The sequence below is a fragment of the Castor canadensis genome, chromosome 10, assembly GCF_047511655.1.
Source record: "Castor canadensis chromosome 10, mCasCan1.hap1v2, whole genome shotgun sequence".
Classification (NCBI taxonomy): domain Eukaryota; kingdom Metazoa; phylum Chordata; class Mammalia; order Rodentia; family Castoridae; genus Castor; species Castor canadensis.
The window spans coordinates 113828697-113842775 of record NC_133395.1 but is presented as its reverse complement, the minus strand read 5'-3'; the positions used below and the strand labels follow the sequence as shown (position 1 = coordinate 113842775).

At 39.7% G+C, this 14079-nt stretch overlaps 1 protein-coding gene across 4 annotated transcripts in view; it reads right to left on the bottom strand.

The window, feature by feature from the left end:
* Cacna2d3 (calcium voltage-gated channel auxiliary subunit alpha2delta 3) overlaps positions 1 to 14079 on the bottom strand; it is a 903262-nt gene that overhangs the window by 59942 nt on the left and 829241 nt on the right. For all 4 annotated transcript variants that reach the window (XM_074043965.1, XM_074043966.1, XM_074043967.1 and 1 more), the window contains 3 exons: positions 12218 to 12293; positions 9696 to 9748; positions 8125 to 8180 (listed from right to left, as the gene is read on the bottom strand). In XM_074043965.1, coding sequence (XP_073900066.1) covers positions 8125 to 8180; positions 9696 to 9748; positions 12218 to 12293 — 185 coding nt within the window. The remainder of the gene's footprint in view (positions 1 to 8124; positions 8181 to 9695; positions 9749 to 12217; positions 12294 to 14079) is intronic.

Below are 14079 nucleotides of genomic sequence, written 5' to 3'. Positions count from 1 at the left end.
TAGGACTATAGGCATGAACCACTACTCCTTCATGAAGCTTCCTTTTTATATTTAAAGCATTTGAATTCAAAAAGTTAGTTACAGTGAAGTAAAGATTAAATGCACAATAGCATAGATTCTAAGTGGATCTGGCACGTGCATGTAGATGGTATATGAAAGACTAAAACTGGTATAAGCTAAATTTATTAAGGAATTTCTGTGTGCCAGATGCTGTTCAGCTTTATATGTATTAATTTATTTAACACTAAAACATGGAAAGATTAAAAAAATAAACTTTGAGGTATGAACAATTATTCTCTCTGCTTGTAGATAGTGAGTGAAGGCAAGAGGACTGGAATAAATTGCCCAGATTCACCCAGGGAGGATGTGGCAGAGCAAGAATTTAAACTTGAGCTGTCTGCCCATAGCATGTATATGTTTCACTGCTTTGTGGAGTTGGGCCAATGGATGAAAGTAAGAAAGGTCTTTGGGGCAGACTGAGAGAGGCAGCCACACACGTGATTTAAATAAGCCCGATAATTTCACCATTTCTAATTCTAATTGTCTGGGCCCAGTTACAATGGAATGAGTCCAGCCCTCTCAAAGGCCTAACTCATTTGGCTGTGATCCTTTATGGAGATGAAATTCTTTTTCCTTTGACAATTGCAGGGTACCCATGCTGATGTGGTGATAAACGTTGAGTCTGCAGCATGACTACAGATTGGCTGGAAGTCGCTTGATGTGCTTTTGGGAAACATACAGATTATCCTATAAAACCATAGCCACATTGAATCTACATAACACGGACCTCTCTTTGTCTGAAGTGCTGTGGAGTGCTACACATCTATCAGGTACTACCATTTATCTGTGGAATTTCAAAGCAATAACCAAAGCTGTCACCAATCCATTTGGTATTTTCTTTTTATTTCTAGGTGCTCAAAACTCACAATCTTACAAAAGTATAAGTATACAAGTGTCATGGTACTTTGCTAGGCTAGTTCTTTTTCCAGAAGGAGCAACTGAATCTCAGAAATCAGACTGTCCTGAGTCCCACAGAGAATAACTTAAGTAATCATTATTTACTTTTTTTTTTTGAGTGCTTGGGATTAAACCCAAGACCTCATCCATGATAGGTAAGTGCTCTACCACTAATCTACATCACCAGTCCAGTCCATAATTATTTACTTAAACAGTGAACAATGAAAACCTTTGCAGGTAATACTCACGAAGTACTGACTACATACTGAACACTGTGCTGGGCCATTTGCATGAATGAAATCCTCATCACCACATAGTGAGCAAGGGCTCTTATTACTTCATTTTGAAGATAAAGAAACTAAACCTCAGTGAAATTAAGATGCTTGCCCAAAGTCACACTGCTGTGAGTGGCAGAGTTCAGATGTGAGTACAGGCAGTCACATCCAGGAGCCAACACACTCTTCACCATCATCCTGTTCTGCCTCTACCCCAGTGATGCTAGATGTCTAAAGCTGAAGTCACCATGACCTATCACTCACTCACAATGCAGCAGCCAATGGAGCAGCCACACAATTGAATTTCTTTAATTTTCCCTTAGCAACAAATGTCCCTGATGAGAATAACTGACTTGGGTTCACAGTAATTATGTGTAGACAATTGGGAATGAATAGATTCGCCATTTGAAAAGCCTTCCTCTTCTTTTGTCTCTGTGAATGCACTCCCATTCATAACCCGGTGCCAGAAAGCTCCATTCTCTTTGTGCAACCTCACCAAAATGATACCTTTGTGATAATCAAGCAGAAATGGGCTTCCACAGTCCCCTTCATTAAGGAAATGAAGCAGATAAACAGTGTAATTATGGATTCCATTTTTAGCTAAAACAAAGATGTATGTCTCAGTTCAGGGTCTTTATCTAGTGAGGGAATGATAAATTTAGAATGAAGAAATCTTCCAAGACAACATGGTGTTGAAACTTTTCCTTCCCTACACTGGGTTTAAGATTTACATTTCCTTTAATAAGACAGTCCAATGAGAGCAGCCCTATGTGTATGAGTTGACATACCTTCATTTGGCTTATTTTCTTTATCTATAAAATGGAAAAATTCTCATGCCCAGTATATGGCTGTGGGCCCAAATTAGACAATTATTGTATCCAACCACTTTAGGACTGAGTTATCTATCTACCCACCCACTCACTCACCATGTATCAACTTATCATTGTGTATCCACTGATCTGTATGACTTCAGTGCTTCAGAGAGGGCTGGTGTCAAATTCTACTAGTGCCTACCTCTCAGATGTGTTGAAGTGATTTGAAGATAATTTGAAAGGGATTCACAAGGTCTTTTCACAGTCTGTGGGAAGAAGGTCTCACAGTTTGGCAGTGAAATGAGATGACTTTTTGAAATTATGTTAGGAAGCTATTAAACAAGATCCTTAAGATAGAAAACAGAATTAAAACATCACATTATCCCGTTCAGCTGAAATTGTGACCAGTGCTGGACCAGCTGAGGAGTGGGTGGGAGGTGAAATTTTCAGAAAGAGGACCTTCCAAAGTATCTGTAGAAATCATGCAAAGACCCTATCTTTCTTATTCATTGCCCCCTTCTCTACACCCCTCAGTCAAGGCCACTTGATAATGCTCCACCACTGATATTTTGAATCAGATAATGCTTTCTTGTGAAGCTGTCTTGTGTGTTGTAGGATGTTTAGCTGCATCTCTGCCCTTAACCAACTAATTGTTGGAAGCAAGTTGTACAGCTAAAAATGTCTCCAGATATTTCAATATTTAGAGGCAGAACTGTCCCCCATTTGAAAACCACTGATGAAGGCAAAGATCACAATGACCTGCCCGCCACAAAAAATTCAAAAGTAATTGTTGAATCTGTAAGAACAAAATAAGAGTATGAGTAGATGTCTGAGGTGGCAGGTTACAGAGAAGAGAAATAATAGGTCAAGCAGGAAGTCAGATTGAAGGTTGTCATGAAGAAGAGAGCCTTCCTCGCTTGTGAAGAAGGTGGCCAAAACCCAGCCACTTACCATGGTTTGAATATGAAATGGCCCCTACAAGTTCATGTATTGAATGTTTAGTCCTCAGCTGAAAGCACTATTTTAGGAAGTCTAGAAACTTTTGGGGGTGGTGCCTGAATACAGGAAGTAGATCACTAGGGGCATGTCCTTGGGGGTTGTATCTTGTCCCAGGACCCTTGTTGCTTCTCTGCTTCCTGTCCACAATAAGGTGAAGAACCTCCTTCACCAATGCTCCCATCACAATAATGTTCTGCCCAAATACATAGGGCCAAGCAACCATGAATGGAATCCTCTGAAACTGTGAACTAGAATAAATCTTTTCCCTGTAAGTTGTTCTCTCAGGTATTCTGGTCACAGATGTGCAAAAGTAACATAGAAAACTGGTACCAAAGAAGTGAGGTTTTATGGTGGCTAAATCCAGCCATGTAGTTCTTAAGTCTTTGCAACTGACTTGTGGAAAGAATTCTGAAAAGTTTGTAGATATAGGCCAGGGAAGTCATAGGATGCTATAAGCAGAGCTTAATGGGTGATTTTGGTGGGAGACCAGAAGACCAGGACACCAACAGGAATGCACACAGTGAAGGCCAGGCTCAGATAGGATTCTATTGAGAATTGGGCTTGAGGGCATTCATGTCATATTGTGGGAAAGACTGGGTCTACATTTTGTTCATGCCCTCAGGCTTTGGTGGAGGCTGAATTTAAAGGAGATGGACTAATTAATCTGGTAGAGAAAATTTCTAGGCTGTTGTATGGGTATCACCGGCTGCTTTTTAGCCAGGTCTACATGGAGAATCAGGAGCAAAAAGCAAAGCAGAAAAACATGGAAATCTTGCAGTTTGGTCAGAACAGGCAGTGTAAAGTTGGAGGTAAGAAAGCCATGGTTTCTGGAGAAATTAGAGCTACTGAAAAGAAGTTAAGTACTTTGCATGGAGACAACAGCAAATATGCCTTGAGGTCATCTTACCCATTATAGTTTAAAGGGTATAAAAGAATGAACTCATTTGAAAGACTTTCCCTTGAGAACAGAAAATCTCCAGGCCACCCTTCTGGCACTGATCCAAGTTTTTTCCCCCAGCTGCTCAACCACCCAGGCAGTCAGAAACTGCTGAGGCCATAGTCCAAGGGGGCCTGGCTATGGCTTGAGCTGGTGGCAGATATTGGTGTCATCCACATGATGGTTTTGCATGCATGCAGAATGCAGTGGTTTACAGAGTCATAGAGGCTTCTACCTAGATTTCAAAGGAAAGCATGAAAGGCCAGGCTGTGTGGCAGGGTCAGGATCCCTGCAGGCAGTCCCAGAGATGGCAATGTGTGAAACTATGAGGGTGAATCCTAAGCTGCAGTGGAGACCAGGAAGTTGGAAGTGCCAGGAATGTGAACATCTGTCAGAAAAGCTTCCAGCAAGGGGTGGAGCCAGCTCAGGAGAGGGGTCATGTGGGTTGCAAATGCCCAGGCCATAGAGGCAGGGCTGATCATACCCTTTGAAGGTCATGTCATGATACCATGTGCCCTGGATGCCAGATATATAACTTCAGGATTTAACATTTGCCCTGCTGGGTTTCAGTCTTGCTTCAGTCCCATCTCTCCTTTCTATGCCCAATTCCTCCCTTTGGAGGCTTTTGTTTTTATAGTGGTTTACAGCTTAAAGTTTACCTTTAGTCTGAGAGAAGACTTTGGAATTAAGTATTTAAGCAATGCTGGCACTGTTAAGACTTTGGGTACTCTTAGAGATGAACTAAATGCATTTGCATTATGAGATGTCCATAATCCTTTGGGAGTCACAGATGGAATGATGTAGTTTGAATATGAAATGTTCCCCACAGGTTCATGCACTGAATGCTTGGTCCCCAGCTGGTGGTACAGTTTTGGAAGGTTTAGGGAGTGAGGCTTAGCTGGAGGGAGTATGTCACAGGGCACATGTCCTTAGGAACTGCATTTTGTCCCTGGCCCTTTCCTGTTCCTCTCTGCTTCTTGTCTGCCCTGAGGTGAACAGTCCTACACTCAGCTGCCAGGATGTTCAGCCTAACTTCAGGCCCCATGTAATAGAGCCAGCTAACCATTGAGTGACACCTCAAACTGTGAGCAAATTAAGTCTTTTCTCCTTTTAAATTGTTTCTCTTAGGTATTTTGTCACAGTGACAAAAAAGTCTCACAAACACCAATGAAGACAACTAGCTTGCAGCCCTTAGCTCTGAGCACACTCGTAAGAAATAGCCAGATGTTTTAGTCAAAACCATCACTACTCACCCAAAATGCAAGCAGCCAAGCACCGTCCACATACAGAGTACTTGCATATTGGCGTTGCTTTTTTTTTTAAGGTGCTACTGGGGATTGAGCTTTTGCACTTGCTAGCTCAGGTACCACCTGAGCTATTCCTCCAGCCTTTTTTGCATTGGTTATTTTTGAGAAAGGATTTCACTTTATGTCTGGGCCAGCTTGGACTGTGATCCTCCTATTTGTGCTTCCTTGCATAGCTTAGTTAACAGGTGCATACCACTATATCTAGCCATTGGTTGAGATGGGGGGGGGGGAGGTCTCCCAAAACTTTGCCTAGGCTGGCCTGGAACTGCAATCCTCCTGATTTTGGTCTCCTGAGTAGCTAGGATTACTAGCCACATGTAGTTTTAAACTCATCTTTCACAACCACATGTTTATTGACAAATAAGGATATCAAACTCCAAGTAATTTGCCCAGGACTTCCCAGCTTGTGGGAATTTGTCCACAGGTCACTGGTGGTATGCAAAGAGCAGCCTTTAGCCAGTATGTGCCCCATTCTTTTAGCCTCTGTAGATTTACTTTCTCCTTTTTAATCTCATTTGTGTTTTTATTTTTAACCTTTTTGTAAAATTATGGAAAAGCTAATCAAATAAGTAGAAAAAGACAAATGAGCACCCATTAAGTAGATTCCTTCTTATCCTTTCTTTTTCAAATTATGTGCAATTTAAAACCAACCTAAGTCTGTACTACAGGGAACATTTTTTGGAACATGATAGTCTTCTTTTCCTAAATCATATTTTGGTATCTGTCTACTGGCTCCCTATTCACCTGATTTCTGATCTGACTTAATGCTACATCTCTCCTCACCCCCACCATTGGGCAGCTTTTTTGGTGTATGTACAGTTTTAAATCTTTTTGCCTCAGCCCTTCAAGTAGCTGGGACTACAGGCAAGATCCACTGTACCTAGCTACGTGAGCAACTTTTTAAGAATTTTTACTAAAAAGTCTGAAGAGCTGGGTGTGGTGGTGCACATTTACAATTCCAGCATGGGGGAGGCTGAGATCAAGTATTCAAGACCACCCTGGGCTTCACAGATAGTTCCAGACCATAGGTCGTTCCTGGATACATTGCAAAACTGTCTCAAAAGCCATTAAAAAAAATGAAAAACTGCAGAAATAGCATAATATGCCTTTCTGTGGATGAGTTATAATTTATTTTAAAATGTCCTATTGTTAGACATTTAGAAAGATACTATTAATTGTAATCATACATTCCCCAGTGATGATCATCCTATCATAAAATGCTTTGTTACCATCTCAGTTTATTTCCTAAGGCTAAATTTCTAAAAGTAGGATTATGGGTCTCCACTGCCATTCAACATGTATACCCATCTCATGGAGAGGGGCAAAAGACAGACAGGTCATGCCTGGCACAAGAATGATTGTTAGGATATTTAGTTAAGCAAAGATGAAGCACCTTTGGATATGTAGGAAGCAAAGTTGGGTGCTGAGAGATAACTATGGTTAAGACATATTGTATATCAAGAAATTCCAGGCTGAGTGCTGAATGGCTCAGATCTGTAATCCTAGCCTCGTGGGAGGCTGAGATTGGGAAGACTGCAGTTCAAAGCCAATCCAAGCAAATAGTTCTTTAAGACTCCATGTACAAAAATAACCAGAGCAAAATGGACTGGACGTGTGGCTCAAGTAGTAGAGCCTGCTTTGCAAGTGTGAAGCCCTGAGTTCAACGCCCAGTTCCATTGAAAGAAAAAGACAGACAGAAAGAAAGAAATCCTAATTGAGTGTAAAACAAGCAGAAGCAATAATGAATAATGAAAAGGAATAGCTAATTCTGCATGGGGGAATCTGTGGAATCCCTACAGTCTGGGAACCCAAGAGGAAAGAAAAAAGAATGCCAGAAAAAAAAATATACCCAGCACCTGAGTAAATGCTGCTATATTACTAGTTGATCTCATTTTTATAAGCAGATACTTAAAAATAAGAATGCTAGTCATCTGCCAGTCTGTAGCATCCCTGGTTTAAAAATAAAATGAATGCATGAAGGAAAGAAAGACGTTAGTGTATCTGAAAAATAGCAGTTGGCTGAGCAGGCCTGGGAAAGACTGCTGGGGGACAGTGCTTATTATGGAGCATTGGTTTCAAGGTAATCACCATTATTGACATGGTCAATATTGTCATCACCATTATCAGGAATTAATTACAGTTGCCCTCTTGCTCAAATTACTGTGGTCAGCATATAACATGATTGATCCTGTATACACAGACACACACACACACATACTCCCTAGGAGATAAACATTATTCTTCCCAGTATACTTACTATGGGGAAACTGAGCTTTGAAGAGATCAGCTAACTTGCCAAAGACCAGCCTCCAGGGCAACCTCAAACACATACTGACCTATCTCTACAACTCAGGCATCTATGAGTCTGTATCTACTAACTACAGCTCAAATTATTGAAGGCATTTGAGCAGGGAGAATAATATAATTATATTCATGTTTTTGTAAGGGTCATTCATTGTGGACATAAAAAAGGGTTGGTTGTCTATTCACTACTCACTCTGCCTAACAACAGGTGACATATCTGTCTCCCTTAGATTTTAGCATTGGTCACCAGCTTTCTGAAGAATTTACCTGCTCAGTGTATAACCCCGAGACCTTCGTTAAGGAAACAGGTCAAAGTGTACACTCAACATGGGTGGAATGAAGCCTGTGGAATTTCGTGTCAGACTGGATGGCACAGCACTCAGCACAAAGAATAGCTTTTTGCTGACAGAGATGAAAAATCATCACTTTGTCCTGCATGGTTTTATGCAAGCCAGCACATCCCTGATTAAAAGTAGGCAGTGAACCCAGGGTTTATCACTCAGACTGGGAAACAGAAACCCATTGCTGCTTACCTTTAGCTGTCATATCAGAGTGCCACCAACTGCAGAGGTTAAATTCCACCAGAAACCTAAACAGATGGTGGGAAAGCCCAATATTACTTGGTTAGCCATTCCCCTGTGTTATTTGGTGCTGCTCACCTCATTTGAAAAAATAACATCACACTTTGGAGACATCAACACAGATGGTTGAGTTCCCCCTTAATTTCCACCAGACTTTATCTTACTTGTGAAAGGCTATGTTACCATTAATGCCAGTCCAACCACGAAATCAGGCTCACCTAGACTCAAGGACTCCACATTGAGAACTATCCTGCTGTTTGGGTGGAAATCATTTATTTTCAAGGTATTATTAACTTGTTATTCATTTTTAATCCCATCTAGTGTGATTCCACAATAAGCAAGCAAATTTCTAAAGGGACTATATCCTACATTGGCTCAGAAAAACAAATAGAGTTTTCTCTTCAACCCAGACTATGATCTGAAATGATAAAAGGTGCTTTCAAAATTTACACTGCAACTTGAGCTTGATCAAGTGTTACATATATATGGTAGTGGTGGGGGTGGGGGATGACAAAATTCCATTATGAAATTGTGCCACAACCCTACTTTACAAAAAGTCAAAATTTATCAATTGCTGGTAAAGTATGCAAAAATATTTATACCATCCTTCAACGATCAGAGATGTACCAAAATCTTGTTATTTTTCAGGCATGTTCATTGCTACTATCCTTAGTACTACCTCTAGGCAAAGCCTCACTATTAACTGTTAGTATATTTTCTGTTTCTTAATATATATGGGGGAACTTGCTCCCCATTTACAAACTTCATTAAATTAATAGAGTTTACATTAAAGCAAAAATGAAGACAATATCTGTTCATCAACTGACAACAAATCTGGCTTAAACTTGGAGAATTGGAGGCTGGGCAGGGGAAAGGAAGAATGAGAGTTTGCTGCAACTTAATCTGGTTGACATGCTTGTCCATGGAATTCTTCCCTTGCATGTGACACAATGTTGCTGCAATCTGTCCAGTATCTGGTCTGGAAGTCAAGCCTTTCATCTTTGTGACATTTCAAATCTGACCTAAGTCACAGAAGCATCCAGCATTTTTCCAAAGACGACCATAATTTGACAGTGTAAACAATTAAATCACACCTGGGAAAAGCCCTCAGCCCTCTCTGGCGCCCCTGGAAGCCCTACTCCTGCACAGGCAGAGACGTCCAGAGTAGCAGTGGACAGCCGTGACAGTGTGTTCTTCTGACCACAGCCCACCCAGGCTGCATTAAAAACAGCCAGACATCCATGTTAAATTTAACAGTAACCACAATAAATAAATTCAGTTTGTGTATTGCAAGCTGTTAGTCTGCTAAACAATGACATAAGGGCATAAGGAGTGATCATGAATAACTTAACAAACAATAATTTCTTTGGTCTTGATTTCAATAATTTGAGATGTTCAATGAGATTACCACAGAGTATTAAGAATACTCTTATTGAAAGCATGAAGCCAATTCCCCAATTCACTTTATAATGCAAAAAAGAAAAACAACCAGTTTTCAAAAAAATACAACAGATTGTACTTACAAGACAAGTTCTGTCATTATCCACTTCACTGCAGAGAGGAAGGCATTATAAGGCTGAAGGGAAAAATTCAATCATTAAAAACAATGTATCACACACAAAATTTGGAGTTGGACTTAAGGCTTTACATAAAGACAATGTTATTCTTGTAGAGAGATTGATATCATGTTAAAAACAGTGACTCTAACTGAAGGAAGAAAACGGTTGGATACTGTATCCCAAAACTAACATTTTAAAACTTTGAACTCCCCTCTAGTGAGATGTGATTTACTAGTAAAATAAACATGATCTAATACAAGGGTTATCACTGGGAGGAAAAAGGAAGTCCCACAAACAATGCTGAAAAACTTTACCCTCTAGGGACTAATATTTTGCAGCCTAATACTCTGGGTCTGGAATCACAAAACTAATTTCTAATGTAATTCATATAGCTCACTTTTGGAAAGATGACTCCCTGTTCTCCATCATTGTATGTCATCCATTGAAATAAGCACAAACTGCATACACTTGATTTTAATGCCATCCATGAATTATGTAGGATTTGAGCTGTTTTTTCTTGCACTTACATATTTGGACTTGAAAAAATGATATCCATATAAACGTGATTTTATCCTTGTAGAAAATCCCCTTTGCTCTATAAAAGAAGGCATTGACAGCCTAATCTTTATTTCAGAATACTTTAATTAAAAAAAGCAGTCGGATTGTTTACTCTGTGATATTTCCTATGTGGATAATTCAATTTCCTGAATTCTGGAAAATACCAAGTCTCCCCCTCAGTTGGCTCTTTGTACCTAGGTATGCCAGATATGTAAGTGGGAGGTGGATGTGAGGGACTGACAATGACATTGGTAAAGCCGGGCTCCAGATGTCAGGTCCAGAAAAATCTCAGAACCTTTTGTGGTTGCATTTAGGTATCACAGAATTGAAATGCATGCCAAATCCTGGTTTCTGAGGTGATGCTGTCTAATCCTACTCCAAGCATTTTAATTACAAGAACTAGAACTGGGAATGAGGGAATTATCCAGTTTTAAATAAAATAAGAACAAATTTATAGAAATGTTCCTGTTTCAGGCCAGAAAGTAAATGAGCAGAACAACAAAAAACAAAAAAACTCCACTGGGGTTATTCCCAGCCCACCCAGACACCAGATTTCTGACTTTGTATCTCTTGCTCTGATTTAACTGAGTACTTCTACATCATTCCATGAATTAGAGGGTTCTGGGCTTGCAGGATTAGGGTCAGATAAGGTGTGAACTTTTAACTGTTTCCTAAAATCAAATGTAACCTTGCAGACTCATGATTTTGCCATTTATGCTTTATGCCTTTTTTTTTCCCCCAAAAGACCCAAGTGGTCAGACTATGGGACAATTCTGTGTCTTTGTCCCTGCCAGGATGGGTAGTATGGTGCAGAGCTAAAAGGATAAATAAAAAAGTCAAGAAATTTGGAGGTTTGGCATAGGGGCAGAGATACCCAAACATTCCCCAGTAGACCTTGGCTCAACAGATAAGCAAACAAAGGGATTATGTAAATATGGGATTAAAAATTTAAATGCATATTATCACTCAAAAAGGATAAAGCCATTGAGCTTTTAAGCCTAATGAGGAAAACCTATCCTTGGAACTTTTCAAGGCTGTAAATATTCATGCTAAATTTGGAGAAAGACACATTTTTAGTAAAGAGCAGTATTTTTCCAAAATGTCCAGCTCCTAGTTGTCACTCAAATCTTCCAGCTCTAAATTCTTTTCTGTAGGAAATTTGTATAAAAATATTTGGTTTTAAAATAATCCCCTTGAAAGATCTTGCAGAAGATAAGAAGGAGTATATATGTTAAAATCAAAATGGCTTTTAAATCTCGTATTTCAAATCAAATTTTTGGCTAAGTTTTGGTATTTACAAAAGCATAACATGGCAAGGATTACATTTATATACATGTGAACTATATAAAGCTGTATCTGTTTTCCTTTCTTTCTGGTTGAATAATTGATGGCCAAGCCTATGTTTTCTGCACGTTGTTAATTACATTGTAGAACTGGGAGTAAATGATAATGATAAATTTTGGGTCACTGGAGAGCTCATTTCTAATGATACAATACTGTGTTGGTTGATCCTAAATTGTATCATCACCAATGCACCCAGTTCCAAGGAAGGTAATGCATGATCAGGGGAAAGTATCTACCCCCAAAATTTGAATTCATTTATGAGCTAAAAGCTCCATTTCTGTTGACAAAACCAAATTCTCTTTTGTATAATCAGAAAATCAGCCCAACTTCTCCCCTTTTTCTGTCCATCAAAAGCAGGCTGCTGCATTAATCCATCAAAGACATCTGACCTTGTTTTTATTCATATAATCACTGGATTTGGGTTGAAACAGAAGCAGTTTTTCTTAATAAGTAAAGCCAGGAAACACCTTTAAATAGTCATGGTTTTGAAAACAGATAAACTTGATGAATTGAAAGCGGGAGATATTCTCACAGGGAAAACGACCAATGTGCAGCTGTTTTCCTGCTGATGGCATTGTACTTACATCCAGGAGCCCATGGGCACTGTCACTGCTCTCTTTGTTGGCTCTACACATGGCTTGGTAGTCATAAAGGGTAATTCTAGAGGGAAGAATGAAAAAGAGCTTCACAAAATGAGAAAATGCAGGAACCAAACAATGCTGGGTACCAGCAAGGTGAGCTGTCACAGAATCAAGTACAATAGTCACAAAATAAGGTGGACCTCCCAAGTAGTGAGAGAACAAGGAACGAACGCAACAGAGTTTAATACTGGAGATAGTCCCATTATCACTAGAAATTTGAAGAACAAAGAGAATTAAGGTAATGGGAAGGATAGATTAGGTGAGAATCCCCCTAAATTGGTAAATTAGTCATTTTGGTTGAAACAAGGATGATTTGCTTATTTCAGATACTTCAATGCAAATACGCTGTTCTGAACTAGATTTGGGTCACGGATGGAACCTACTTGAGGATGACACAAGGGAAGGACAACCTTGGGTTAAGGAAAGAAAAGGATTTCTCAAGCACTCAAAGAGACAAGCCCTGCATATCGACAATTTGTGGAGAACCTGATTGTAATCCCACCACCACAATAGCAAGTGTGTTCTTATTCTTAAAAATAGCACAGTTTATGAAATAAGTAAACATGTTACCCACATTTGTGATAAAAGTATGGCTCTGTTCTGCAAAAATGTTTACTATATACTCGTTTTAGGTATTCTATTTCCCTATTAAACAAAGTGACGGTGAATAGGAGTTTCTGGTAGTACATTAGAGTATTTTGACAGAGGGATACCTTATTCTGTACTCAGAAGTTGTAGCCAAAAGAGACCTTCCCTTCCCCCACTGCCCTTCACAATTCCCAGCAGCCTCAAAGAGAGACACATCAAGTCTGACCTGATTTATGTAACAGTTGCCAGATGTGATTTTAAATAGTGTAATAGGTGAACTTCTACATGTTTCTATGGAATTCTCCTCACAGCAATTCCTTTCTCAAATGATACAATGTTTAGTGGTGAGTGTACATATTGCTGTGCTTGGACAGAACACTAGAATTAAAGTTCCATGTTGCAGGTCGGTTGTCAGATCTGTCTCTTACTTACCCTTAAGTATCTAGCACTACACCAGCATGGAAACAGGATTCGGTTTTCAAAGGATGAATGCATAAATGCTTTCCCTCTTTCACAAATCTTGAATAGATGAGGGTATAAGCGAGACCAAAGGGATCAGTGCGAAATGTGGTATGAAGATCTTCTCTGCACAGTTAAGTTAGAGACATTAATGTAAAGTAAATATCGTGCCACCTATGGGTTAAACATGGTGCCCCCTATGGGTACCAAGTAGATAACTGGCCACAACTGATCAAATTTTGATAGAATGAGCTCTAACCAGCAATATACAGCTTCCCTTGGGCTTTGGTCACACAATCTCCTGTTCATTTCTCAAGCCCTCTCCTTTATTAAAAAAAAAAAAAATCCAACAACAAAATCCCTCATTCTTATCCTCTGACTTTTTTTCTCCATGCAGATACAAACAAGAAGCTTTTATTATGGAAACATGAACTAGCCAAGCATTATACTTGGGAAAGTCTCCATATATACTTTACCATTCACACAGCCCTGACACTGCCCCAGTCACTAGAAGTCAACTGCAGACACGGTAGATAACTCTTAACTGGTCCCCATTCTCACTCAGGAGACTTCTACTGGTGATCCTGCAAGGGATGTCTAGGCTTTGCCAAGAATTAGCATTGGCTTACTCTTTTCCTACTGCTCAGTTCTTTCTTGTGCCAGTATCAAAGTGGGGCTGACTCAGGTATGAATGGCTGGAGGCTTAGAGATGATAATGCAGGACTGCAGGACAAGTTGGTTTTAGAAGTTGGTGCTTA